Source organism: Stegostoma tigrinum, chromosome 36 (genome assembly GCF_030684315.1).
Source record: "Stegostoma tigrinum isolate sSteTig4 chromosome 36, sSteTig4.hap1, whole genome shotgun sequence".
NCBI lineage: Eukaryota > Metazoa > Chordata > Chondrichthyes > Orectolobiformes > Stegostomatidae > Stegostoma > Stegostoma tigrinum.
In genome coordinates, this window is record NC_081389.1 from 18686731 (window position 1) to 18713697 (window position 26967).

At 45.9% G+C, this 26967-nt stretch overlaps 1 protein-coding gene across 1 annotated transcript in view; it reads right to left on the reverse strand.

Moving 5' to 3' along the window:
* ccdc33 (coiled-coil domain containing 33) overlaps positions 1 to 26967 on the reverse strand; it is a 282618-nt gene that overhangs the window by 161271 nt on the left and 94380 nt on the right. Inside the window, exon 7 of the mRNA XM_048520540.2 lies at positions 2418 to 2527. Coding sequence (XP_048376497.2) covers positions 2418 to 2527 — 110 coding nt within the window. The remainder of the gene's footprint in view (positions 1 to 2417; positions 2528 to 26967) is intronic.

Sequence of the window (26967 nt, forward strand, 5' to 3'; positions counted from 1 at the left end):
CCATCAGTTCTGAGGAAGGGTCACCGGACACGAAATGTTAACTCTGTTTTTCCCTTCACAGATGCTGCCAGGCCTGCTGAGCTTTTCCAGCAATTTTGTTTTTGTTCCTGATTTACAGCATCCGCAGTTCTTTCGTTTTTTTTTAATCAAACAATCACCATCACCCTACAGTCAACATCATAATTGCTAAATTCTTAAGGCCTGTGAGGAAAATAACTCATGGTCTAGACTTTTGATCTGCAGAATTTTGGTTACGCTGTCTGTATTTCTTTCCACTCGTAATGTATTTCTTAAATCATTTGTCTTTTGTCGTAAGTGTGATTTACATTCAGAGTTTTGAAGGGGTACAGTTTAAGTTGCATAAATTAGAAATCCTTTCCTTCCATTTTTCTTGTTAATGTTGCGAGTCTTAGTGTAAATTGTTATTTTTGTCTGTTAACTGAAGTATCTGACATGAACTGCTTTTGTCCTGAGTAGTGGTCAATCAGGCAAGTTCATCCTTTTCGTATCTCTTTGAGATTTTGTACATTTGTACATATTTATGATGCCTCACAGAACGGTGGGGTTTGATTATCAGTGAACTCTTCCCAATCAGGTTACAATAACACGTCACATAATTAGAAATCAGCATTCAGCCTCTTCAAGTAAATATGAAGCATGGGTCATTTAGTAATTTGGAGCTGTAGTCTCTTCAATTATTTCTAAGGCCCCTCTGTGAAGAGAAACTCAGGCACGCTATAGAACGGTCATCATCTAAGTAAAAGACAGAGATACATGAAAGTTGCACTCCCCCTAACCTTGCAAATATCCTCAGGCACTTCACCAGGGAGAATTACATCAGGGAAAAATGCAAGAGTGGCTAGGGGAGCCACTCTCTAACCATACAGTTGTAGTAGCAAGGATATGGAAGAGGCTTCCAGTGATGGGGATAAGGCTGCCAAAGGATAGGAAGTATTTGCAAGTGACTACGAAGGGGATGACCGAGAGAGAGGATTCAGGACATCAAACCAGAGGAGGGTGCAGAAGTCAGGGTTGGGGGTTGCAAAGTTGAAGCAAATTTGGACGAGGGTTCTGTATTTTAGATCCAATGCACTGGTGCAGATGAGAATCAAAGGGAGAAGGACTGACGTATTTTGTGTTTGTATGGGACGGGTCAGCAAACTCAAACTGGGTCCTGTTTCTCTTTCAGATTTTGCCAAAGTTACCTTTCAGACCAGAGTGTTTGCTTTTCCTGGGTTCATTTCAATGTGACGGAGCGATGTCATGTCAGGTACTGCAGGATACACCTGAGTTTCAGCTGGAACAGTGTGCTGTGTTCAAGGATACAAAGGCAAATACAGGGATGAGATAGCCCAGTGGTATTATTGCTATATTACTAACCCAGAAACTCAGGTAATGTTTTGGGCAGCTGGTGGAATTTGAATTCAGTAATGGATCTGGAATTCTTAACTTAAGTGTCTAATTTCGAAAACCCGTCTGGTTCACTCCGGCACCTTTAGGGAAGGAAACTGCCATCCTTACCTGGTCTGGCCTCCATGTGACTCCAGGCCCACAGCAATGTGGTTGACTGTTAAGTTCCGTCTGGGCAATTAGGGATGGGCAATTATATGCTGGTTTTGCCAGCGTTGCCTACATCCTGTGGGTGAATTAAATAAAACGTACTACTTCACTGGCAAGTGGCCAAAAGCAGTAATCCCCTTATCACTCCCAAGGATTAGCCCTGACCTTCCCTTGTGTACCTGGGTCAATGTTGCATCACATTATGTTCATTCACCACTGGAAACTCTCCACTTTGTGCTAGCCCTTTCAGAAATGAAACCCTTCTAATACGTTACTCCCAGAGATAGGTCTCATTGCAATTATCTAGCGCCATCCCTGGCACATTCCAAAACACTGTTTTTGTAGCAATTGTTGTGTTGGAAACATTTGCAGCAACTTGTGCACAGCAAGCTCCCACAAACCATAACAAGGCAAATGGTCAGATTTTCATTTTTCTGTGACTGTGGTTGGGTTTGGGGGATAGCTATGGGTCAGGGCACCAGGGAGAGCTCCTCTACTGTTCACTAGATTGTGGAATCCCTACAATGGGAGCAGGCCATTCAGCCCCCTGAGTCCATACCAACCCACCAAGAGCAGCCCACCCAGTTCCAACCCCACCCCAAACCCTGCTTTTCCAATGGCTAATCCACCCAGCCCGCACATCCCAGGATGCCATGGGCAATTTAGCATGGCCTATCCACCCTAACCTGCACATTGGACAGTGGGAGGAAACCCATGCAGACACGGGGAGAATGTGAAAACTCTACACAGACAGTCACCCGAGGTTGGGATCGAACCTGGGCACATGGCGCTGTGAGGCTGCAGTGCTAACCTCTGAACCACCATTGCACCCTACCATAGAGTTTCTCTCCACCAACCTGCACCAGCTCGATGTGGTAATGACGGAACACCTGCAAGTATACAACAGGAATGCGGTAACTAATCAACATCTCCTTGGTTCTGCTGTCTGCTACATCCAGGATCACCACTGTGAAGAGACCAAGGAAAACAGAACAAGAAATTAGAAATAACAAGGTGTAGAACTGGAGGAACACAGCAGGCCAAGCAGCATCACAGGAGCAGGAAAGCTGGCGTTTCGGGTCTGGACCCTTCTTCACAAAAGAAAATAGACTGAATTTTTAATCACACAAGTGGTGGTGTTTTTGGAGGTGGGTGTGTTGTCAATTTTGTGCTACTGACACTTGTATGGATCTGCCGGTCAAATACCCACCTTGGAACTATTTCCAGCAAGCCAGCTTCAGGGAGGGTTGTGTGGGTGCCAAGACTATTTGCCCACCAAAGTAGACACTAAGGTCAGTTAAGGTGCCAATGAATGGCATTATTCACATACATGGTCTGGTACTTTCCATACTCTTAAGGCTGAGGTCCAGGAGGTGAATGGAGGTGGTATCCAAGTGGTTTGCTGTACCTTTCTTTCTTCTGCCCACTCAAACTGGGACCTCAAGTGGCAGAGGGGCAGAGGTCTGTCTACAGGCGATGGTGTGATGTAGGTAGCTGTGTCCTCCCACCATGAGGTACCCCCCACTGTGCCCCACCTACGATGGCAGTTCCCACCCTTCCCAGCCTTAGGCACCCCCATTGCTCGCTCCTGGAGGCTGCCTCTTAATTGTTAATTGGTGTGGTATACTTGACACATTTCAGATCTTTTCACAGTGTACATCCGAACAGATGGGCTAGGAGCAGGAGTAGGCCATCAGGCTTCTCAGGCCTACACCATCAAGGCTGATCCAAATGTACCCTCAACTCCACATTCTTGCCTACCCTTCATATCATAGAATCCACACAGTGTGGAAACAGGCCATTCAGCCCATCGAGTTCACACAAACCCTGCAAAGAGCTTTCCACCCAGACCCATCCCGCGCCCCCCTCCACCCTGTGCCTGCATTTCCCATGGCTAACCCACCTAACCTGCACACCCCTGGACACTGTGGGAAATTTCCCGTGGCCAATCCACCCTAACCTGCGCATCTTTGGACTGTGGGAGGAAACCCACACAGACACGGGGAGAATGTACAAATGACACACAGATATTCGCACAAGGGTGGAATCAAACCCCTGGTCCCTGGTGCTGTGTGGCTGCAGTGCTGACTGCTGACCTCTGAACCATCATATCCTTGGCCCACTCACTGTACCAATGCTGTGCCTACCTCTGCTTTTGAAACATCCAAGGAGTCTGCTTTTTGAGGAAGAGCGTGCAACTGGTTTCTCTACAAGAATTGTAAAACCATTTCTGCAATCGCAAAATTGTAGCGCTTAGAACTTTGCACTACATTTTATCAGTTCATTTATCAAGAAATTCTAAATAGCTCTCTCTCTCTCTCTCTGTATTCCTTAGCCACTAGGTGACTGTTATTTGGAGTTAACAATGCAGACTGTTATGGTTTGCTACTGATAGCATTATCTCTAATTGTGAACAATATGTGACCTGGCTTAAAAAATAACCCAGCTTGCGGCCTCTACGCAGAAATCATATCCCATTGCATCTGCATTTCCTCACTTCAGAAAAGACAGAGGGAGGGGCGATTTCATTGAGGGTCCTGACAATATGAACATGTTTTCTCTGGTGGATCCTTTAAGAACCAGGGGGTCATTGTTTTAAAATTAGGGGTCACTCTTTAAAGCAGAGATGTTCCTCAGAGGGTGGTGTCACTTTGGGAGTTCCATGTTCCAGAAGGCTGTAGAAGTGGTGTCATACCATCCTGACTGTGTGGAAGTTGGCCATTCAGCCCATTGCTTACATGCTGAGCCTCCGAAGAACATCTCACCCAGACCCACCCCACTACTTACACTCCTTGTAACCCTGCATTCCCCATGGCCAATCCACCTAATCTTTGGTCTGTGGGAGGAAACTGGAGGAAACCCATACAATCACAGGGAAAATGTGCAAACTTCATACAGTCACCTGAGGGTGAATCAAACGCAGGTCCCTGGCGCTGTGCTAACCTCTGTGTCACCGTACTGCCTGCAAACACTGTCCATGAACATTTTTAAGGTGAAGGTGGGTAAGCGGAATACCAGTTAGAAACCAGTGATACTGGTCTTACTGTTCGCCATTTTGGGAGACACAAGGCAGCTCAGACAAGTCTGTCTCATTCATCAACCTTTATTATTTTCTCCCTCTGGGATTCTATCGGAGGTAGGTGGCAATGTGGAATGCGAAAGACCAACAGATCAGTCATGGAATGGCAGGGCAGCCTCAAGAGGCCAAATGGCCTACTGCTACACTGACTTTGTCTGTTTGTCTGAGCCTTCCCCGAGGCTAGCCTAATTGAGGGGGTGCAGGGGCTTGGTGGGTGGTAAAACATTTAACCAGGTTAGAGGTGGCAGTCAAGGAACCCACCATCATTCTGCTTCCCACACAATGAGGTCCAATGGCACGAAGGCCTATGGACTGCACCCAGCCTGCCTGCTGTCAACTGAAGCCCTTAATGACAACCTGACCACCAGCCATTCTCGTTCAATGGTGCTGCCCACCATCAACAACCTTGGGAGGTGGGGGGGTTTACCATTGACTGGAAACTGAGCTGGGCTAGCCATATAAACACAATGGGTACAAGAGCAAGTCAGAGGTTAGGAATACCGCGGCAAGTAACTCACCTCCTGATTCACCTGTCCACCACCTACAAGGCACAAGTCAGGAGTGTGATGGAAAACTCCCCACTTGCCTGGGCGAGTGCAGCCCCAACAACACTCAAGAAGCTTGACACCATCCAGGACAAAGTAGCCCGCCACAAACATCCACTCTCACCACCACCGACACTCTGCCCACTCCCTGTTGCTAGGTCCCTCCATCAGCAAACAAGTAATCGGGACAAGGGTTTTCTAATAACGCACACACCCCGCAACTGGGTTCATACCAATGGTAGCAGAATGAAAATCTTCAAGCAGGCACCTGTTATTTGTTTCACGTGTTAGATGTGGGCCAGCATTTATTGCCCATCCTAGTTAATCTTGAGAAGGTAGTGGTGAGGCACCTTCTTAAACCGCAGCAGTCCATATGCCAAAGGATGACCCATAATGCCATTGGGGAAGGAATTCCAGGATTTTGATCCATGCATAGTAAAGGAATGGTGTCCTATTTCTGAGTCAGGGTGGTGAGTGGCTCGGAGGGGAACATGTAGGTGGTGGTGTTCCTATATATCTGCTGCCTTTGTCCTTCTAGGTGGAAGTGGTCGTAGTTTTGGAAAGTGCTACCTGAGGAGCCTTGGTAATTTTCTGCAGCTCGTTGTGTATATGGTACACACTGCTGTGACTGAGCATCGGTGGTGGAGAGTGTGTCCTGTCATGGATCAGGTACCAGTTAAGTGGGTTGCCTTGTCCAAGATGGTGTCAAACCTCTTGTGTGAAGTTGGAACTGTACCCCTCGAAGCAAGTGGGGAATATTCTATCATACAGTGCCTTGGAGATAGTGAACGGATGCTGAGGCAACAGGAGATTAGTCACTTGCCATGGAATTCCTAGCTTCTGACCTGGTCTTGTATCTATATGGCTGGATCATAGAATCCCTACAGTGTGGAAACATGCCCTTCAGCCCAACAAGTGCACACCAACACTCAGAGCATCCCACCTGCATCCATTCCCCTATAAACCACCTAATCTACACATCCCTGAATGCTAGGGGCAATTTAGCATGACCAATCCACCCTAACCTGCACATCTTTGGACTGTGGGACAAAACCAGAGCACTAGGAGGAAACCCACATAGACACGGGGGGAATGTGCAAACTTCACACAGACAGTCACCCGAGGGTGGAATTGGACCTGGGTCCCTGGCACTGTGAGTTATCAGTGCTAACCACTGAGCCACCATTCCACCCTAGTTCAGTTTGGCTTCTGATCAATGATAATGTCAGTGGAAGATTTGGCATTTTTAATCCCACAGAATGTCAAGGTCATATTGTAAAAGGCCATTGCCTGGCATTTGTGTGGCACAAATATTACTTTGTATTTATCAGCATGAGCCAAGATATCATCCAGGTCTTGCTGCGCATTGCCATGGACAGTTTCAATATCTGAGGAGTAGCAAATGTTGCTGAACATTGAGCAATCATCAGAGAATGTCCGCACTCCTGATCTTATCATGGAGGAAAGGTCATTGATAAAGTAACTGAAAGATGGCAAGGGCTGAGGAATTCCTGTTGTGTTGTCTTGGGGTTGAGATGGCTGACCTCCAACAACCATCATCATCCTTTGTGCCACCCAGCAGAAACTTTCCCCTGAATCCCATTGACTCCAATATTGCTAGGTTTGAATGATGCCATTCAGTCAAAGGCTGTTTTTATGTCAAGGGTAGTCACTCTCACCTCACTTTGCAATATGCCAGAATTGGCAAGTACCCATCAAGTCTGATCCACCATCCAATAAGATCATGGCTGATCTGGTCATCCTCAATTCCACTATCCTGCCTTTCCCCCACAACCTCAATTCTCTTACCAACTAAAAATTTATGTCAGCCTTGAATATTCTTAATAACCAGCCTCAACAGTGCTCTGCTATAAAAATAATTTCACAGATTCACCACCCTCTGATAAAAGAAATTCTTCCTTATCTCTATCCTAAGTGGGTAAACCCTTACTCTGAGATGGTGACTCTCTGGTCCAGATTCACCCATAATGGGAAACAGCCTCTCCACATCTCCCCTGTGAAGTTCCCGAAGAGTCTTTCGAAAAAGGTCTCCTCTCATTCTCCTACACTCCAATGAGCACTAGCTCAAGCTACTCAACCTTACAGGTTCAGTAAGTTCATAATTTTTACTCAAATGGTTTCTGTTATTGCTGGATTTGTTTTTAATCAGGTTAATTCAAATCTTAAGATTATTTCCAGTGTCTTATAAACAGAAAATGGGGCTTTCATAAAAACTGTGAAATATATTTCATTGCACAGAAGTCCAAACATAAAATGGAGTGTCTTTTCTCCTTCAGAGATAATGGGAACTGCAGATGCTGGAGAATCCAAGATAACAAAGTGTGAAGCTGGATGAACACAGCAGGCCAAGCAGCATCTCAGGAGCACAAAAGCTGGCGTTTCGGGCCTAGACCCTTCATCAGAAAAGGGGGAAGGGGAGAGGGTTCTGAAATAAATAGGAGAGAGGGGGAGGCGGACCGAAGATGGAGAGAAAAGAAGATAGGTGGAGAGGAGAGCATGGGTGGGGAGGTAGGGAGGGGTAGGTCAGTCCAGGGAGGACGGACAGGTCAAGGAGGCAGGATGAGGTTAGTAGGTAGGAAATGGAGGTGGGGCTTGTGGTGGGAGGAGGGGATAGGTGAGAGGAAGAACAGGTTAGGGAGGCGAGGACAAGCTGGGCTGGTTTTGGGATGCAGTGGGGGGAGGGGATGAGCTGTGCTGGTTTTGGGATGCAGTGGGGGAAGGGGAAATTTTGAAGATTGTGAAGTCCACATTGATACCATTGGGCTGCAGTGTTCCCAAGTGGAATATGAGTTGCTGTTCCTGCAACCTTCATCCAGCTTCACACTTTGTTATCTTGTCTTTTCTCCTTCTTCTCTTTGGCTGAGCAACTTCTGGATTTGTTGCTGAGGCACGCCCATTTCCCTTTGACACTAAAGACTTTGATCGAGCCTGATGTGGGTCAACATTGCTTCAAAAGAATCAGAGGTCTATACAAAGGCACCTCTTTCCTCAGGAAGGCTCAATTGCTTTGTTTGACCTTAAGGTTGACTCTGGTGCTGCTGTGTATTCTGAACACTGCCTAGGGATTGCTGCATGATATTGCCAAGGAAATGTGGGTTCAGCACTGGGAGCAGACAGACTTTGAACAACAAGGGTGGGGATCTGGGTAACAGGCCAGTGGTATTATCAGCAAATTGTTAATCCAAAGACTCAGATAATGTTCTAGGGTCCTGGCTCGAATTCCAGTATGGTGGACATTGGGATTTGAATCCAATAAAGATCTGGAATTAAGAGTGTAATGATGATGATGCGCCATTGTTGAAAATACCCATCTGGGTCACTAACGCCCTTTAGAGATGGAAGCTGCCATCTTTACCTGGTTAATATGTGACTCCAGGCCCATAGCAACAGGGTTAACTCTTAACTGTCCTTTGGGCAATTAGGGATGGGTAACAAATGTTAGCCTAGCCAGCGACACCCTCATCCCATGAATGTGCAAAAAAGAAACAATATTGAGGGTTGTTTCAAAGGTTGGAGCTGAACTCCTCCAATTCACCCTTGACTTTGTTAAGGGGCTCGTCTGTTCCCAAGTACAATTTCCAATTTGTTTACCAGTGAACCCAAACAGCTTATGCATGTCAGTACACAATTCTCTGCACTTATCTTCACTACACAGATGTTTATATATAAAGGGACTGTCTTTTTCTTTCTCTTTGGTTGGGCATCCTCTGGATGTTTTGAAGAGGGGAGATCATTCTCCTGTAACCATTTTCCAGTGATCATTTCCATGGAGCAAATGTACAATACTATCGTGCAGCTGTTTCCGACAGGGCATAAATAGCACAGTGTGGGTGGAGTTTGTTACACAGAAGGTAGGTAGATTGAAGGTGGAACATCATTATAGTTCAGGAAATCAGCCTCTTAACGATGTAATGGTAAGGTCAGAGCCTGGAATCTCTCAGATTACTGCGTACGGTTGTATATCATGGTAAAATGCAATAAACAGAGTTCCAAATAACACAACCTTGCCTTCTTCTCAATCAATCTGTCCTGAATCCAAACTTTCAGAAGCCTCACAACAAAATATCCTCAAAAGAAATCTGTGGGCCCCAATTAGCCACCAATGTGGCAAAATATTAGAGGGGATTCTGAGAGATAGCATTTATGATTATTTGGAAAAGCACAGATTGATTAGGAATAGCCAGTACGGCTTTGTGAGGGGCAGGTCATGCCTCACAAGCCTTACTGAATTCTTTGAGGATGTGACAAAACACATCAATGAATGTAGAGCAGTGGATGTGGTGTACATGGATTTTCACAAGGCATTTGATAAGCTTCGACATGGTATGCAAAGTAAGGAGGCATGGGATTCAGGGAACATTGGCCGTCCGGATACAAAACTGGCTACCCAATAGAAGACAGGGGGTGGTAGTAGATGGAAAGTATTTAGCCTGGAGTTCAGTGACCAGTGGCGTTCCACAGGAATCTGTTCTGGGACCTCTGTTCTTTGTGATCTTTATAAATGACTTGGATGAGTAAGTTTGCAGATGACACTAAGGTTGGTGGAGTTGTGGACAGCATGGAGGGCTGTTGCAGGTTGCAATAGGACATTGACAGGATGCAGAGCTGGCCATAGAAGTGGCAGATGGAATTCAACCCAGAAAAGTGTGAAGTGATTCATTTTGAAAGGTCAAATTTGAATGCAGAATACAGGGTTAATGGTAGGATTCTCGGCAGTGTGGAAGAACAGAGAGATCTTAGGGTCTACAGCCATAGATTCTTCAAAGTCGCTACCCAAGTTGATAGGGTTGTAAAGAAGGCGTACGGTGTGTTGGCTTTCATTGGCAGGGGAATTGAGTTTAAGAGACATGGGGTTATCCTGCAGCTCTATAAAACCCTCGTTAACCACACTTGGAGTATTGTGTTCAGTTCTGGTCACCTCATTATAGGAAGGATGTGGAGGCTTCAGAGAGGGTGCAGAGGACATTTATCAGGATGCTGCCTGGACTGGAGGGCGGGTCTTGTGAGGAAAGGTTGAGGGAGCTAGGGCTTTTTCATTGAAGTGAAGAAGGATGAGAGGTGACCTGAGAGAGGTGTACAAGATGATGAGAGGCATAGGTAGAGAGGATAGTCAGAGACTTTTTCCGAGGGTGGAAATTACTATTACAAGAGGGCATAATTTTAAGGTCACTGGAGGAAGGTATGGGGAGATCTCAGAGGTAGGTTCTTCACACAGAGAGTGGTGGGCGTGTCAAATGCGGTGCTGGCAGCGGTAGTGGAGTCAGATACTTCAGAGACTTTTAAGCGACTCTTGGATAGGCACATGGAGGATAGTAAAATGTGGGGTATGCAGGGTAGATTGATCTTAGTAGGATAATAGGTCAGCACAACATTGTGGGCCAAAGGGCTGTACTGTTCAATGGTCTAATGTGATCACTTGTTCTGACCCTGTCACACAAAGTCACTGACCATCATCTTCCATTTCCATGGCTACCTGGAGTTGCCTGTTGTGATCATTCCAACAAGGCTGCCACCTACTGGCTAAGATAATAAAATGTGAGGCTGGATGAACACAGCAGGCCCAGCAGCATCTCAGGAGCACAAAAGCTGACGCTTCGGGCCTAGACCCTTCTCTGATGAAGGGTCTAGGCCCGAAACGTCAGCTTTTGTGCTCCTGAGATGCTGCTGGGCCTGCTGTGTTCATCCAGCCTCACATTTTATTATCTTGGATTCTCCAGCATCTGCAGTTCCCATTATCTCTGCCATCTACTGGCACCTGGCAGTTCCTGCCTCCTGGACATGGTCTTGGTGCCTCTAATTGGTTGCCAGCTTTATATGTATATGCACACACAGTGATTGAATTTTCTTACAGCAATGCAATGTTGACGGTAGTTTCTAAGTGGACAACTGATTTCATTTGCAGTGCTTTTAAAACATGACTGCAATCACAAAATGTGTGCTTGCATGCTTATCCCAGTCTTAGATTTTCAGCAGCTTCTGGTTCCTTGCCTCTGAGTGCATGCCCAGACATAACCAAACAAGTCAGTGGGCATCAATTGTAAACTGACTCACATAAACAAACACAGAATAACTGAACACGATGCTCATCTCACCTCATGGCCCATGAAGCCATTTGTACCCAAAAATAATGTTGCAAGAGTGACACAGTTTGGGATTCTAGGCCACTCTCTCCTTAACGTACAATCCCAGGCCCTGGGAATATCTAATGCTCGTTCTGATTGGAAGGAGCAAAAGTTGCAATTAGCTATCACGAACATCAGTCACATTAATCAACTCAAAAGCTGCAAAGAATAAAAACAATCAGAGCACAATGCTGATTCACATAATTTATGCTTGACCTTTCACAGAAGTGGATAGCTGCCAAAGCTCATGCCATCCGTGGTTCTGAACATCGGGCAGAGCAAGGTCATCTTCAGTCAATCCTTACAAGGGCTGAGACAAAACCAAACAAAAACCAGCAAGAATGATTGAGGGGAGGCGATGGCATTGTGATATTATCACTATGCTGTTAATCCAAGAAGAACAAGGTCATCTCCTGGGGACCTGGTTTCCAATCCTGCCGTGGCAGATGATGGAATTTGAATTTAGTTTTTAAAAGTCTGGAATTAAGAGTCTAATGATGACCACTGCTGGTCGTCAGTAAAACCCATCTGGTTCACTAATGCCGTTTAGGGAAGGAAACTGCCATCCTTCTCTCTGGCCTACATGTGACTCCAGGCCCACAGCAATGTGGCTTATTCACTGCTCTTTGGGCAATTTGAAGATGAACGGTAAATGCAGCCTAGCTAGTGACACCCACATCCCGCAAATGAATAAAAAATACAACTGAACTATTTAACTTTCCCATGAAAACATGAATAAAACTTGTTGTTCCTTACCCATGCTGGTGTCTTTGCCTAGCCAATTTGACACAGGCTAACCCAACACCTTGTGCTCGCATGATAACTGATGCTAAAGTGGCTGCCATAAGGAAAGGATGATAAGCACATCTCTCAATAGCAAGTTTGAACAGAAGACTTGCATTTCTATAGCCCCATCCATAACCTCAGCAGATCCCACAGTCCATTTCAGGCAATGAAGTGCCACCAGGACCCCATGTTCAATTCCACCTTCAGGCAACTGTCTGTGTGGAGTTTGCACATTCTCCCTGTGGCTGTGTGGGTTTCTTCCGGGTGCTCTGGTTTCCTCCTGTGGTCCAAAGATGTGCACTTTAGGTGGACTTGCCCTCAGTATCCAGAGATGCGCAGGCCAAGTGGATTAGTCACGGGAGGTGCAGGCTCACAGAAGATAGGATATGGGAGAAAATCTGGGTGGTATGCTCTTTAGAGGGTCATTATGGGCCCAATAGCCTGTTTCCACACTGTATGGATTCTACGACTGTACGATTCTCGTAATGTAGGAAATGCCACAACCAATTTGCCCACAGTAAGTTCCCACCAACAGCAATCCAGTAATGACCAAATCTTCTGATACAGTGATGTCAGTTGTGCAATATGTAATGTAGCAGGACACTGGAGAGATGCCTACTGCTATTTTATTGAACAAAGCTTTGGGATCTTCATGTGCACCTCAAATGGGGAGATGAAACTTCAGTTTAGCATCAAAAGAAAGGCAGCACAATCTTGGTACTGCACCCAATGGTCAGCCTAGGCTTTAAAGTTCAGTCTCTGGACCTTGTGATTTTGTGTGTCAGAGATGAGGCTGTAGCCCACTGAGCCACATGTTCACACATTGAAGCCACATTCCCTAATGGCTCAAATCTAGGACAACAGATGCTTCCTCAAACTGGGAGCTAAGGGCAGGAAAGGGTTGGAAATTCCCCTAGCATCACCTTGATCCATAATCTCTATTTCCTGGAAAGGTGGCGCAGGCGGGGTTCAATTGAAGCATGCAAGCGAGCATTCATTGATTGCTTGAATGCAGTGTGAAGGAATATTGGGGTAGAATTGGTGCAGATACAGAGGGGGCCCAGAATGGCCTCCTTCTCTTCCATAATAATCCTGTGATTCTCGACCACCCAGAAGGACACAAGCAGCAGGTGCATGGGAATGGTACCTGCTGCAGGTGCCCCCCCAAAACCATCACCAATGGAATGATATTGGCCATTCAGTCATCGTGGTTGGTTCAAACTCCTCAAGCTAGCTCCCTAATGGCACTGAGCCGACAGACTGCAAGGAGGGAGCTCCCCGCCACTTTCTCCAGGAGAGCAGGGAGTAGGCCATAAATATTGACCTGGGACAGTGGCAGTCAAGTCCTGTGAAGACGCTGGGTCTATTTATTAATGAAAAACATGAGTCAAAATTCAAAAAGAGCTGACAAGAACACTTCAGAAGGGAGCAGATTGAGCAGATGATGGACACAAGTCTCCTGCTTGCTCCCTGGTACCCACAGATGCCAGTCAGTGATGATGATGGTGAGCGGGAGGGAGATGGGAAAACAACAGTTGTTGTTTCATTGTCAGCTGCAGCCATGCAAAAACACCAGAATTAAGCAACAGCTGGTCCTACCCGGGGAAGAGAGGATAAGCTGAGATTAACAGGCCACCTCGGTGACTAAGATGTAGCCATGCGTAAAAAAGCTCAACTCTCCCTCTTTATTCACGTGTAAGCGCAGCTTGCTGCACGGGCCAGGTGCTGAGCGCAAACTGCTATTTATACTTGTTTACCTGTGTTTTACATTATCCCCTTGTCAACGTGTGACAGTGTACACAGAGAAGCACACACATACAAGCATACACATTTAACATAAATGCGCATGCAGACACACACATGTACACCCACACAGATACGCGTACAGACACCCACACATGTACACGCAGGCACATGCATACACCCACACATATACGCGTAGAGACACCCACACATGTACACGCAGACACACACATGCAGACACACACATACACCCACACATATACGCGTACAGACACCCACACATGTACACGCAGGCACACACATGCACCCACACATATACGCGTACAGACACCCACACATGTACACGCAGACACACACATGCAGACACACATATACACCCACACATACACGCATACTGACACCCACACACCTACACGCAGGCACACACATACACCCACACATTTACGCATGCAGACACCCACACACATACATGCAGAAACACATACATGTGCACTGATGTGACAAACACATGCAAGCACATAGGCGTGCGCGCGCGCGCGCACACACACACACACACACACACACACACACACACACACACACACACACACACACACACACACACGATAAAGGTTCAGTTTCGTGCCTGGCAGGAAGATTTCTGATTTCTGACATTGTTCCCATTCACACAATCCAATTCCTGCCTGGAATCAGTTGCTGTGAGCTCCACAGCAACCTTCTGCCCCATAAACATAATCGCATTGCAGTCTTTCAGCAAGAGGTGATCAGCCATTCAATGTACCCAATAAACTGGACAAAACCCAGAGGAAGGGAAGGGTCACAGATTTGATGCACTGGCCAGTACTAGGTGCCGTCAATAAAACGAGCACTGTAGCCCATCTCAGATGATGAGGGCATGTTTCTGTCCTTCACAACCCCCTGACTTTTCCATTCCATGCCCAGTTTTAAAACAAAATGAAATACAGGCAGTGTCCAGGGTTTCAAACATTCACAGTCTGTTTGCAGGTCGATTAATACCCAAGGAAATTTGTACGCAAGTCAATTTGTACATAGGTTAATTGGTATGTAAGTTAATTAGTACACAAGTCAGAACACAATGCAGGACAATGTAAAGGAGCCATTTGTAAATATAGGGAATGTTTGTATGTTGGATATTTAAACACACTCCTCCATGGAAACCCATTTGTAAGTTGAACATCTGTAAACAGGGACACCCTGTAGTTTCATTTGAATCCACACAATCTGGACTTAATGAGGGACATGCTTAATGCAATTCAGAGAAGGTTCACTCAGCTGATTGGGTTGAGCAGGTTGTTGCCTTTACTCAGAATTCAGGAGACATTTTGTTGAAAAATATGCTTTTTTGAGGGACTTTGACAGTGTAGCCACTGGGAGGAAGTTTCCTCTTGTGAGGGGATCTCACATTAGGGGGACCAGCTTCACAATCGTGTGTCTCCCATTTTAGATGGAGAAGAGGAATTTATTTTCTTTCTCAGATGATGATAAGTATGACTCTCTTCTACAAAGTGCAGTAGAGGCTGGATCATCGAGTATATTTACAGCAGAGCTCAATTTTTGATCGCCACCAATCAATTCCCTGTTTGTGATGTCTGAAAGAAGGGGTTACAGTCTTTAGCATAGGCAGATGACTCTGCAATGAGATGTGAATGATGGGCCTGGGGAATTCTCTGCCACACAAGGCTCAGGCGGACAAGGCACTGAATGTAAATTAGAATCAAGTCGATGGGTCTGTTGAAACAAAAGGGATGGGGAGAGAGCAGGAGTATGGTGTGGGAATAAGGGATCGGCCATCATTATCTTGAATGAGGGGGGGCAAGTTTGATGGATCGAGAAGGCGAATGCAGTTCGTATTTTATATTTTTTCTTTCTATAATTAATTTAAGGGGTATACATAAAGTCAAGAGATATGAGCAGCAGACAGGAAAGTAGAGCTGAGGACCTAGTCAGATCAGCCATGATCTTGTTGAATGATAGAGCAGGCTTGAGGGGCTGAATGGCCTGCAATCACTCCTGATTCTAATGATCCTAATGGAGAGGTCTGAAGACAGGAAAACAGAAGGGAGAACAACACCTGGAATGATAGGAATGATAGACGATCAATCAATCAGCCCCTCTGAAAGAGGAAGGAAGATGTAAATCTCTCTCTCATTCCGATTTCGACAGAGCTGCTGTGCAGTTCCAGCATCTTCTGCTCAAAAGTGAAGGGCCATTTGACAATAACGACAGACAGGTTTCTGAGACAGAACAATACTGTTTACCTCACAACACAGCACACAGATTCTGCGAGCCTGGCCTTTAATGAGCATTGTAACTTTAATATTCCCCAGTGTAAAAGAGCTGTGATATGGCCAATGTTAGAATCGAGGTAGTGATGGCAGAGGACTAATTTTGTCCCCTCTCTCACTAACCATGCTGTGCACATAACAGCAGTCACTTGCCTGCTTCACTCTGGCAGTCATTAAATCCGAGACAGGGTGATTTTGTCATTGAGCAGCCTATAATCACACTGCCAGCTTCACCTATGCTCCCCTCATAATTAGCCATCAGAACACAAAACCGCCTTTCCTCTTCACAAACCGAAGTATTTTCAGATGAATAAACGCCTTTAGCTGCAATCAGCTGTCAGCGACTAAGTGCTCCCATCATGTTCTACAGACAGTTGCATAATGCGCTGATTATGACAGGAATATGCTGGAGTGCTTCCCCCATCCCCGTCCCCAAACTGCTGAATTAAACAGCGCCAGTCTTAAAGGAGAGTAAACATAACTCTCCCCAGAGCCAGTATCACAGAAGCCTTAGGGCGCAGGTGAAGGCCAGTTGATCCATCATGTCTCTACTGGCTCTCCAAAGGAGCATCAGTGAGGGTCATGGACAGAATGAATAGTCAAGGTCTTTTCCCCAAGGTAGGGAAGTCCAAAACTAGAGGGCATGGGTTTGAGGTGAGAGGGAAAAGATTTAAAAGAGATCTAAGGGGCAACCTTTTCACGCAGAAGGTGGTGCGTGTATGGAATGAGCTGCCAGAGGAAGTGGTGGAGGCTGGTACAATTACAACATTTAAAAGGCATCCGAATGGGTACATGAATAGGAAGGGTTTAGAGGGAGATAACAAGGTGTAGAGCTGGATGAACACAGCAGGCCACACGGGAACTCATAAGAGCAGGAAAGCTGATGTTTCAGGCCTAGACCCTTAGGGATATGGGCCAAATGCTGGCAAATGGGACTCAATTAATGTAGAATATCCAGTTGGCGTGGATGAGTTGGACCAGAAGGACTGTTTCCATGCTGTACATCAGTATGATTTTCTGACTCAGTGCCTTGCGCCAATCTCTCACTTTTACCCCCATACTACATAATCATCCAATGCACTAGCCAGCTATGGCACTGAGAGGTCAGACCTGTGTCTCCATGCCACGAGGGTCTGGTTTCAATTCCCATCTCAGACACTCATGCACAATACCTAGCCCAAGAGGTTGAATCAGTTCAGATTATATTTGCTGGAGTTCAGAATGAAGGCAATCTCGTAGAAACATATCAACTTCTGAAAAGACAAGACAGGGTAGAAGCCGGAAGGATTTCTCTTGTGGCAGGAGAGTCGAGAGCCAGGGTCACAGTCTGAGGGCGCAGAGTAAAACATTTAGGACTGAGATGAGTTATAAAATTAGGCTGGGCCTTCTTTCACTGGAGTGTAGGAGGTTGATCAGTGACCTTATAAAGGTTTATAAAACCATGAGGTGCATGGATTAGGTGAATAGCAAACCTCTTTGCCCCAGGGTGGAGAAGTTCAAAGCTAGGAGGCATATTTTTAAGGTGAGAAGATTTAGAAAGTACACGAGAAGCAACAGAGTGTGGTTTGGGTGTGGAATGAACTGCCAGAGGAAGTGGTGGAAGTGTACAGTTAAAACATTTAAAAGATATTATAAAAATATAAAGGTAAGTGCATAAATAGGAAAGATTTGGAGTGATATGGGCTAATTGCAAGTAAATGAGACTAGTTTATTTTGGGACCATTTTTGGCATTAATCAGTTGAGCCGAAGGGTCTGTTTCCATGGCACTTATCTAAAAAAGGAGCAGGGGAGTGCTCCCTGGCCAACATTTATTCCACCGCCAGCGTTACCACAATCAGATTATCACACAGCATTTGGTGAGCGTTAGCTGTGAATAAATTGGCTACTCTAATTCCAAATGTCTCTATTTAAAATTGAGGGAATGTGTTTTCAGTTGAAAATGGGGGAACAACCATTTTTGTTCTCTTGGTTTCTTTTTTTAAACTGTATGTAAGGGTTCTAATCCAACTTTTAGCGATTGAATGAGGCATACATTTACATAGTGATAATGTCACCAGGGTAATGCTCTGAGTTCATGGGTTCAAATCCCACCATAGCAGATGGTCAAATTTGAAATCAGTTTAAAAAAAACAGGAATTAAAAAGCCAACTTAATGGAAATTAGGTAACCACTGTCAATTGTTGTAAAAACCCACCTGGGGGCATATTGTTAAGGTGAGAGGAGAAAGATTTTGAAAAGACGTGAGAGGCAATTTTTTTTTTACACAAAGTGTGGTTTGCATATGCAATGAACTTGCAGAGTGCATGGTTAATGCAGGTACAGTTACAACATTTAAAAGACATTTAGGTATGTGCATAAATTAGAAATGTTTGAAGGAATAAGGGCCAAGTGGGATAGTTCAGTCTAGAATTATGGTCAGCACAGTTGGACCGAAGGGTCTGTTTCTGTGCTGTATGACTATGTTCACTAATGTTCTTCGGGGAAGAAAATCTATCAGCCTTACCTAGTTTGTCCTACATGTGACTCCAGATCCACAGGAATGTGGTTGATTCTTACCTGCCCTCTGAGGGGCCTTTCTTTAAAAGGTCAGAAAGTTATTTTGAAACTTGAGTTCAAAATATGCTTTGCAAGATGTCACATGATTCCAGCTAAATGACCAGAAAACTACCATTATTGCTAAGGCATTTGCCAACTTGAGCTTGAAGATTCTTGGTAGTGTAGATGAGCAGAGAGATCTCGGTGTCCATGTACTCAGATCCTTGAAAGTTGCCACCCAGGTTGACAGGGCTGTTAAGAAGGCGTACAGTGTTTTAGCTTATATTAATAAAGGGATCGAGTTCTGGAGCCAAGAGGTTATGCTGCAGCTGCACAAAACTCTGGTGCGGCCGCACTTGGAGTATTGCGCACAGTTCTGGTCATCGCATTACAAGAAGGATGTGGAAGCTTTGGAAAGGGTGCAGAGGAGATTTACTAGGATGTTGCCTGGTATGGAGGGAAGGTCTTACGAGGAAAGGCTGAGGGACTTGAGGCTGTTTTCATTAGAGAGAAGAAGGTTGAGAGGTGACTTAATTGAAACATATAAAATAATCAGAGGGTTAGATAGGGTGGATAGGGAGCCTTTTTCCTAGGATGGTGACGGCAAGCACGAGGGGGCATAGCTTTAAATTGAGGGGTGAAAGATATAGGACAGATGTCAGAGGTAGTTTCTTTACTCAGAGAGTAGTAAGGGAATGGAACACTTTGCCTGCAATGGTAGTAGATTAGCTAACTTTAAGTACATTTAAGTCGTCATTGGACAAGCATATGTACGTATATGGAATAGTGTAGGTTAGATGGGCTTCAGATTGATATGACAGGTTGGCACAACATCGAGGGCTGAAGGGACTGTACTGTGCTGTAATGTTCTATGTTCTATATGGTCTTATATAACAGTTTATGTTTCTCTTTTCTGTGTAATAAACTTTTATGCTCTTTTGGTAAAAGTACATTGGCAGTACATTGTGAATATATTCAGTGACTAATGACTGCAATTATAAGAAAAAAGACATGATTTATCAAGGCAGGGTTCAACTTGGGATTTGACTGCCCCATATTACCAACAGCTGGAATCACAACTCCTTGAGTTCATTTACTCCTGAATTCTGACACTCCACTCAAGAGGACTTTCCATTTTGAAGTTTATCCTTGAGATCTGAGCAATGCTGGCAATGCCAGTATTTAATTGACAAAGATCATAGGCCTGTAAGTGAAGAGGGTTTCTGCATCTTGTAGATGGTACGCACCAACACCAGGAGCAGCATAGAGAGTGTATGTTTATGGATGTGGATGCCAATGTAGTGGGTTGCTTTGTCCTGAATGGTGCCAAATTGGCTGGGTAATGTTAGCGCTGCACCCATCCAGGCAAGTGGGGAGTATTCCATCACACTCTTGACTTGTGCCTTGTAGATGGTGGACATGTTTTGGGGAGTCAGGAGGTGAGTTGTTGACTTCAGAATTCCTAGCCTCTGACCTGCTCTCCTTGCCACAGTACTTAAAACATTGAGACCGTTTCCTGCAAAAAGGATATCCAACAATACCTGGAATCTGGAAATCTATCTCGGTAGGTTTGAGGGTTTGACAATGAGTCGTCAGGAGGGTCTGTCAGCTGCTGCATTATTAGCACACTTTAGCCCATCTCTCTCTTCTACAAGTAGTTCAATAATTGCAGAGCGCGTCCTTTTTATGAATAGTCTGGCTATTCAATAGTCTGTCTAAAATGACACCTGGGGGTACTGTACAAATGGTGAAAAACTCCAGCTGCCCTGCACAAACCTTTATTCATCGGGCTTTCAATCTAAATGTCAGGACATATTTTATTGAAGGGTTACTATCGTTCCTCAAAACTAAATATCTCCAGCTTGCACTTTCCCATTCACTGCCCTTTGAAATGTTGTGCCAGAGCAGTTACTGCTCGACATGTCATCTCCATTCACATAGATGGTTGGGAGACGTCACCCAAAGCATCAATTAAGAGCACGCTACATCCTGAGAAACGGCAAAGTTCAGCTGGAACTAAGGCAAGAGCAAATATTTGTAAGTGACAGTTCAGTAAGAGTTTGAACATCAGAGCTCAGATTTGGGTAGATAGCAAAAAGATAGAGAGAATTTGCATTTCAAGAGAGTCCTTCTCAACATCAGCATATCCAAAGGCCTTCGCAGCCTGTGAAGTGCCTTTTGAAATGTTGCCCTGGTCAAATGTAGAAAAAACACAAGTCACACCATCCTGATTGGGAACCATGTCGCTGTTCCTTCAGTGTGACTGGGTCAAAGCCCTGGAACTCCCTCCCTAACAGCACTGGGAATGTTCCTACTCAATAGGCTGCAGTGGTTCAAGAAGGTAGCTCATCATCACCTTCTCCAGGAAACGTGGGATGCTCAATAAACATTAGCATAGCCAGCAACGTCCAAATCGTGTGAACGAACAGGGGAGAAAAAAGCCAACATGGTATCGCCTGAACAGCAAGATGGAATGGCGTGGGGCTAAGGATTGTAGGCAGGAAGGCGACACTCAATTGGCAAGTGGGTCAGAGGAAGGAGGTAGTGTTGGAGGAGGTTACAGGGATTAGGAGGGGACTGTGAATGAGCACACGGGCTGAGTGCCAGTCAAAGGTAAATTATTTGAACCCAAAGTCCTGGAGCTAATGAGGGTCCACAGGAGTTTGGGGAGGAGGAAGTGCCAATCAATGGTTGGGTCTTAGTGGATACAGCCCTGAGTGTGTTGAAGGATGTGGTAAAGTAGAGGCAATGGAAGGGTATGGTCTGGGGTTTGACAGGAGACTGGGGAGGGGGTGCATGGGAGGGGGAGGAATGTGTGGTCTGCACTTGTTTCAATTTCCGACGCTTTATGAACCTCCTGAATTTGGTGGCTTATTTCTGTCCCTTACAGTGGTCTTATAGTGTTAACAGTGATGACTTAGGTTAGGGGCTGAGATATTCTGGGCCCAACGAATCATGAATGTGACATATGAAGTTCAGCTCAGAGGGAGACAGGGCTCTGAGGATGCATCGGGGGTTCCTAACTTGGTCAAACATCCGAAGGTGGGAGCAGGTTAAGGGGGAGAGGATAATGCAAAGAACTTTTGGCTCTCAGCAAGGAGCTGCAGAGCGGCTCTAGGAGAATCGAAAGCAGTGGAAGGGAAATTGTGGCTGACAATCACATTCGAAAGTGGAGAGGGAACCAGAGCAAAATGAAATACTTTAAAGGAAACATTGAAGTGTTTACATGTTTACACACCAGTCAGCATCGCTGCTTGAATGGGGTTGAACAGAAAGTCTTTGAGCTGATTAGAAAGTCACCAACAGAGCCCTGATTGATCAGAGCCATCGATATGAGACAAATAGAAAAATTGATATGCATCAACGATGGAGCTGAGGCTGCTTGATTCTAATGTTATATTGAACAGAATAGACAGTTTGCCAAGTTAAAGATTGCACATTCCAGAAATCGAGTGATAAACATGGCCATTTGGCCCATCGAGTATCACCTATCCTCCAAAGAGCATTCAAACCAGGCCCACCCCTTACCTGATCACTGTAACCCTGCATTTCCCATGGCTAATCCACCATCCCTACACTCTAAGATTTTAGAGTAGATTTGTAGCTGGTTGGCTCATCATACAACAAGCCAGCTCAGCAAGCCAACCAACCACAACACACCTAGATACTGTGGAACAATCTAGCATAGCCAATCCACCTAACCTGTACTTATTTGGACTGTGAGAAGAAACCAGAGTGCCCAGAGGAAACCCACACAGGCACAGGGATAACGTGCAAACTCCACGCAGACAGTCATCCAAGGGTAGAATTGAACCCACACCCCTGGTGCTGTGAAGCAGCAGTGCTAACCATTGTGCCACCATGCTACCTCATGATGGAAAGTATATCGATGCTGCAATCCTAAATAACATCAGCATCCCCTTTCCCCAAACTCTGCCACCACTCTCCATCCTGTCTTATCATCATTTGAGTATTTAAGGGAAATCCATACCTTTCAAAGCAGTACTTTCAGTGTGAAGAAATACGGAGAATGCTGGAGAAACTTAACAGGATTGGCAGCATCTGTGCAGAGAGAAACCGGACTTAATCTTTCACTTGAGAATGGCTTTTTTTCTTCACTGCCCTAAAGAAGAGTCGCTGCACTCAAAGTGGTATCAGAGACAATGGGAACTGCAGATGCTGGAGAATCCGAGATAACAAGGTGTGAAGCTGGATGAACACAGCAGGCCAAGCAGCATCTCAGGAGCACAAAAGCTGATGTTTCGGGCCTAGACCCTTCATCAGAAATAAATAGGGAGGGAGGCGGAGGTGTATCGAAGATGGACAGAGGAGAAGATAGGTGGAGAGGAGACAGACAAGTCAAAGAGGCGGGGATGGAGCCAGAAAATGTGAGTGTAGCTGGGGAGGTAGGGAGGAGATAGGTCAGTCCAGGGAGGACAAACAGGTCAAGGGGGTGGGATGAGGTTAGTAGGTAGAAAATGGGGTGCGGGTTGAGGTGGGAGGAGAGGATAGGTGAGAGGAAGAACAGGTTAGGGAGGCGGGGATGAGCTGGGCTGGTTTTGGAATGCGGTAGGGGGAGGGGAGATTTTGAAGCTTGTGAAATCCACATTGATACCATTGGGCTGCAGGGTTCCCAAGCAGAATGTGAGTTGCTGTTCCTGCGACCTTCAGGTGGCATCATTGTGGCACTGCAGGAGGTCCAAGATGGACATGTTGTCCAAGGAATGGGAGGGGGAATTGAAATGGTTTGTGACTGGGAGGTGCAGTTGTTTATTGCGAACCGAGCGTAGGTGTTCTGCAAAGTGATCCCCAAGCCTCTGCTTGGTTTCCCCATTGTAGAGGAAGCCACAACGGGTACAGCGATGCAGTATACAACATTGGCAGATGTGCAGGTGAACATCTGCTTGATACAGAAAGTCATCTTGTGGCCTGGGATGGGGGTGAGGGAGTATGTGTGTGGGCAGGTGAAGCACTTCCTGCAGTTGCAGTGAAAAGTGCCGGGTGTGGTGGGGTTGGAGGGGAGTGTGGAGCGGACAAGGTAGTCACGGAGAGAGTGGTCCCTCCGGAAAGCAGACACAGGTGGGGTTGGAAAAATGTTTCTGGTGGTGGGGTCGGATTATAGATGGTGGAAGTGTTGGAGGATCCGGAGGTTGGTGGGGTGGTACGTGAGGACAAGGGAGATTCTTTTTTGGTTGTTATTGCAGGGACAGGGTGTGAGGGATAAGGTGCGGGAAATGCGGGAGTCACGATTGAGGGCATTCTCGACCACTGAGGGAAGGAGGTCCTTGAAAAACGAGGACATCTGAGATGTACAGAGTGGAATGCCTCATCTTGGGAGCAGATGCGGCAGAGGCAAAGGAATTGGGAATAGGGGATGGAGTCTTTGCAGGAAGGTGGGTGGGAGAATGTGCATTCTAGGTAGCTGTGGGAGTCAGTGGGCTTGAAATGGATATCGGTTTGTAGGTGGTTGCCCGAAATGGAGACAGAAAGGTCCAGGAAGATGTGGGAGATGGTCCAGGTGAACTGAAGGTTGGGGTGGAAGGTGTTGGTGAAGTGGATGAACTGTTCAAGCTCTTCGTGGGAGCATGAGGCAGCGCCGATACAGCCATCAGTGTAACAGAGGAAGAGGTGGGGTTTAGGGCCAGTGTAGGTGCGGAAGAGGGATAATTCCATGTAACCTACAAAGAGGCAGACATAGCTTCAGCCCATGCAGTTACCCCTGGCCACCCCCTTCAGAGAAACCAAGCGGAGGCTTGGGGACCGCTTTGCAGAACACCTCCGCTCGGTTCACAATAAACAACTGCACCTCCCAGTCGCGAACCATTTCAACTCCCCCTCCCATTCCTCAGACGACATGTCCATCCTGGGCCTCCTGCAGTGCCACAACGATGCCACCCGAAGATTGAAGGAACAGCAACTCATATTCCGCTTGGGAACCCTGCATTCCAATGGTATCAATGTGGATTTCACAAGCTTCAAGATCTCCACTCCCCCTACTGCATCCCAAAACCAGCCCAGCTCCTCCCCGCCTCCCTAACCTGTTCTTCCTCTCGCCTATTCCCTCCTCCCACCTCAAGCTGCATCCCCATTTCCTATCTACTAACCTCATCCTGCCCCCTTGACGTGTCCGTCCTCCCAGAACTGACCTATCCCCTCCCTACCTCCCCACCTGCACTCTCCTTTACTGGCTCCATCCCCACCTCTTTAACTTGTCTGTCTCCTCTCCACCTATCTTCTCCTCTATGCATGTTCGCTCCGCTTCCCCCTCTCTCCCTATTTATTTCAGAACCCCCTTCTCCTCCCCTCCCCCATTTCTGAAGAAGGGTCTAGGCCTGAAACATGAGCCTTCCTGCTCTATGATGCTGCTTGGCTTGCTATGTTCATCCAGCTCTACACCTTGTTATCTCGTTGTACTCAAAATATTAGCTTTTGTTTCTGCCAAATCTGCTGAACGTCTCCAGTGTTCTCTGTGCTTGCTTCAGATTTCCAGTATCTGCAGTATTTTGCTTTTATTTGAGCGCTTTTAGTTTGATTGACAAACACAGCATATTGCTCTGCGTCAGAGGCCAGGATTTGTAGACTGTCCATTTCAGTAAAACTGTGATTCTGAGCGAAAGTTATTGGAGAGGCCATGACATCTTTTCTCATTTTAATCATATTATCATCCTCATCCCCAATTTTCCTACTTTCCCTGGAGACTTGTTAAGGACTGGACCATCCCATTGACACTTTTCTCATTGAAATGAGTGAATGTACTCATCTCAGATTCCCCCCACCCCCATCATTCCCATTAAATCTTTCCCATTTTTCCCACTCTACCGGAAAATGAGCTTCAAAATAAAATGGGACACAGCCTGTGTGAAAATTGCGTGAGCATTTTGCCAGGGAATTCAGTCTGCAATGCTTAGGGTCACAGGGCGTTTAATGTTAAGAGATTAAGAAAGTAATGACAACCTTCAAGCCACTCACCATCCTGAGTTGGAAAAAGATCGCCGTTCTTTCACTGCCACTGGATATAAATCTTGGAATTCCCTCCCTAGTGACTTTGTGGGTCAACCTACAGCACATGGACTGCAGTAGTTCAAGAAGGCAGCTCACCACCATCTTCTCAATGGGCAACTAGGGACAGGCAATAAATACTGGTCTCAGCCAGCGACGGCCACATCCCACAAATGAATACATTTTTAAAAAATTGTTTGGGGACGGGGTCATTCTGGAAATCTCGTCCTGATCGAACAACCATTCATAAACCATCCAAGGAAATAAAGGGGGATCCTGGTTATACGGCACCCAAATCCAGTCTGCCAGCCTTGTGGGGTACTGTCAGGGATGCCGTCAAAACATTGAGGCTCCTTCAGGCTTCTTAGCTGGACGCAGAAAGCCCCTCGCCGCCACCACCACAAAGTACAGTAAACGCATTATTCTGGCCAATACTAATCCCTCCATCTGCACTATAAACTATTGATTATCTGGTCTTTATCAGATCTAAAAGCTCGAGGAAAATGTTCTAGGGATTATGGGCTCAAATCCCACCTTCTTCTTTACTCATGCATGAGATGAGGACATCGTTGGCTCGGCCAGAGTTTAATGCCCATTCCTAACTGCCCAGAGGGGGCATCCGCTATGGGCCTGAGTCATATGTAGGTCAGACCAGATAGGGATGGAAGTTTTCTTCCCTGAAGGGCATTATTGAACCAGATGGGATTTTTTGACAATAGATCCATGGTGATCGCTAGACACATAATTCCAGGTTTTTTTTCAACTGAATTCAAACGCCACCATTTGCCATGGTTGGATTTGAACTCAGCCCTCCAGAACATTACCTGGGTTTCTCGATTAACAGTCCAGTGTTAACGCTGCTGAGTCATCACCTCCCCATACTGATGGGATTTGAATCTAATAACATCTTGAACTGGAAAGAGCTAGTCTCGTGGTGGTTGCCATTATCAACCCACCTGCTTCACTAATGTCCTTTAGGGAGGAAAATCTGCTGTCCTTACCCAGTCTGACCTACATGCGACTCAGACCCACAGCAATATGGTTGATGCTTAACTGAAATGGCACAGCAAATAGCCAAGTTTGTGTCTCACTGCTACAGGGTCATTCTGTTTGTGGGAACTTGTTGTGCACCAGCTGAATTTCCGACATTACAACAATGATTACACTTCAAATCATCCCTCTTCCTTGGCCACAAAGCACAGTGGTATGTACTCAAGATCTGAATGGCTTCATAGAAATCGAGACATTTCTTTAGTTCGTGTTTCGTAAT